General features: G+C 34.3%; 1 protein-coding gene across 1 annotated transcript; it reads left to right on the forward strand.

The window, feature by feature from the left end:
• The first annotated feature begins 982 nt into the window (after nt 1-982).
• On the forward strand, nt 983-2011 carry LOC107578813 (olfactory receptor 10A4-like). The gene has a single exon (XM_016264728.1). The coding sequence runs from the start codon at nt 1046-1048 to the stop codon at nt 2009-2011; it is 966 nt and encodes a 321-aa protein (XP_016120214.1). The 5' UTR covers nt 983-1045.
• The last annotated feature ends 936 nt before the right edge of the window (nt 2012-2947 follow it).

Below are 2947 nucleotides of genomic sequence, written 5' to 3' on the forward strand. Positions count from 1 at the left end.
TCTCACCAAGGCTGCATTTATTTGATAAAAAATCTGCAATATTGTGAAATATTATTACAATTTAATATTATTTCAATTATTATATAATATATATTAATAATATTATTATATTATTATATGTTTAAAACAGTTTTGCTGCATGATATTTTTGTGGAAACTGTTAATAGAAAGTTCAAAAGAACCAAATTTATTTGACATCTTTTGTTAAACTGTAAATGTCTTTACTGTCACTTTTGAACAATTTAATGCATCTTTGCTGAATGAAAGTATTAATTTCTTTAAAAAACAAAAACGTTTTACTGACCCCAAACTTTTGAAGGATATTGTATGTTATATATAAATAATTATTTATTATTATATATAATTTATTTATTTTATATCATAAAATAAATCAGTGGGTTGTTCTACAAAGATTTTCTCTTTAAATTAAATTTTTTTTAGCTATATGATTTTGCCAATTTTTTCATAATGCCGCCTTTGCATTATCCCTCTGGGAGTTTTTATTGTTGTTACAAAAATGAACACAAAAATAAACAGACTAATTAGTAACAATCAGGTACACCATCATTAGTCTCACATTAATTAAGTAAAAAACACTAATGAATGTCTTTTCCCTTAAGACATTAAATATTAGATACAGGAGATTCTTTCATGTTTAATGACACCACTGGAGGAAAAACTGACCTATATATTGCCCACAAATGTTCTCAAGTTAACACTCAGAATTCACGGAGATCCTGGACTGTGAAGCAGAGGCAAAAACTGCAGGGAAAACAAACAGCATCCGCATTATCCACAAACCACAGCATCATTGTTGCATGTATGTATACGATTATGAAAATCACTGAAACATGTCAAGTGACGATTTTCATTGTTATATTTCTGGTTGAATGTCATAAAGGTGTATGTCCTCAAATAACACAGATGTTAAAGGTGATTTGTGAAGCACAGACTGTTTGTGACTGTTTCTCACAGGTATTTGGTTTCTCACTCACTAAAAGCAAAGCACGCTGCAAGGAAGCTGGGTCGTAAAAAAAAGACGGTCATGCAAAATGCCAGCAACTCCGTCATTCAGCCTGCAGGATTTTACATTGTTGCCTTGAGTTCAATGTCTTACAGTAATATCTATGTCATGTTCCTCACTGTGCTTTATGTGATCACAGTCATGTGCAATGTATTTCTGATCACCATCATATTCTATGACCACCGTCTGCATGTCCCAAAGTTCATGGCCGTTGGTAATCTGGCTTTGGTTGATCTTGTTCTCAGCACCTCTCTTGTGCCTGGCATGATCAAGACTTACATTCTTCTAGACAATTTTGTGCCATTCAACCTGTGCCTTGTGCAAATGTACACTTACTATACTTTTTTATCCCTTGAACCACTTTCCTTATGTATTCTTTCTTATGACAGGTTCATTGTGATCTGTTTCCCTTTGAGACAGGAGTCTATAAACACAAACACCAGAATGGCTTATATAATCAGTGCAGTTTGGTTCTTTGTTTCTACTACAACACTCTGTTGCACTTCATCCATTCCAACTCTCTCATTTTGTGGCTCTCTTAATGTCAACAGCTATTTTTGTGATTATGCTCCTGTTTTAAGACTCGCTTGTAGCGATACAACATCCCAGTGGAATTGTGCCACTGCTTTAACTATACTCTTCATTACTATACCTTTCATTTTTATTTTCTCGACCTACATGGGTATACTGACTGCTGTATTCAGAATGAAAAATAATCAGAGCCGTTATAAGGCGCTGGCCACGTGCACAGAGCACCTCATATTAGTGGCCTTGTTCTTCATTCCTATTTTTATTATCTTCAATCTTGGATTTTTTGGAATTATTATAAACCCACATATAAGAACAGTGTGCCTGTCTTTTTCATCCCTCCTCACACCCTGTGTGAATCCCATCCTCTACTCACTGAAAACTAAAGAGATTCAAAGAAGGCTTCATTCATTGTTAACCCGGAGACTGTCTGTTCATCCTCTAAAAAATGCACATTAATGTACAACATTGAGATTATTTATACTGTTATTTTGGAGGCTTTCTGTGTTGCTTCCTGTATTATTTTGTGGTAATTTTAAAAAGCTTTTTTCCAATAATAAAATTAAATCTCTGATTTTACTTTTGTTCTGCAGTTAACTTTGTTCAACTTGCAGTATTTAGTCACAAAGAACACATCTCCATGTTTTCCTATATTGTGCAACATCTCTATACTGTATTCAGCCAGTTTTTGTTTGCTCTTTGCTTTCAAACATACTTTCAATTATGTAAATCTACATGTTAGCCAAAACACCCGCAGCCTTATTCTACATTTTTATTACCACACACATGAATAAAGTGTTTCTTTTCAATAACTATTTTGTTTAAAGGGGTCATGAACTGCATTTTTTATTTTATAATATTCTCTGAGTGTGATTTTACATGGAAAACAATCATAATTTAGAAGTAAGAGGCTATTTTTTTAATATCCTGTTTTTGAGCCTCTTTGCAGAACAGTCTGTTTTTATAGGCGGAGCACATTCAATTAAAAATGCCCACTGCTGTGATTGGCTAACAGTTTCTCTTATTAAAATAACAAATGGACTTTCAAAGATTGCTGCTGTAACATACTCCAAACAAAAAGGTGAAAGTGAAAGTGAAGTGAAGTGTGGCTAAGTATGGTGACCCATACTTGGAATTTGTGTTTACTGTTTACTCACACAAATTATGTGTTGCGACAGTCCAAATACCCACACTTGCGGTCTTGGCCAATTGAGAGTGCATGCCCAAGACTGTCCCAGGTCTTAAAAACGCTAAAGTGCAGTGGCCTTAACGCACACTAAATCCACACTATCTCCAGAGCGGTATTCTGGGCTTAGTGTATCCCATCATGCATCATGTTGTGGAAATATATTGTGAGACTTTTTACCGAGATCTCGCGAGAGGTTACGGAAACCT

Source organism: Sinocyclocheilus grahami, unplaced genomic scaffold (assembly GCF_001515645.1).
Source record: "Sinocyclocheilus grahami isolate Dianchi unplaced genomic scaffold, SAMN03320097.WGS_v1.1 scaffold32.1, whole genome shotgun sequence".
Lineage (NCBI taxonomy): Eukaryota > Metazoa > Chordata > Actinopteri > Cypriniformes > Cyprinidae > Sinocyclocheilus > Sinocyclocheilus grahami.

Coding starts and splice junctions, on each gene's coding strand:
- LOC107578813 (XM_016264728.1), top strand. CDS start 1,046: ATGCAAAATGCCAGCAACTCCGTCATTCAGCCTGCAGGATTTTACATT.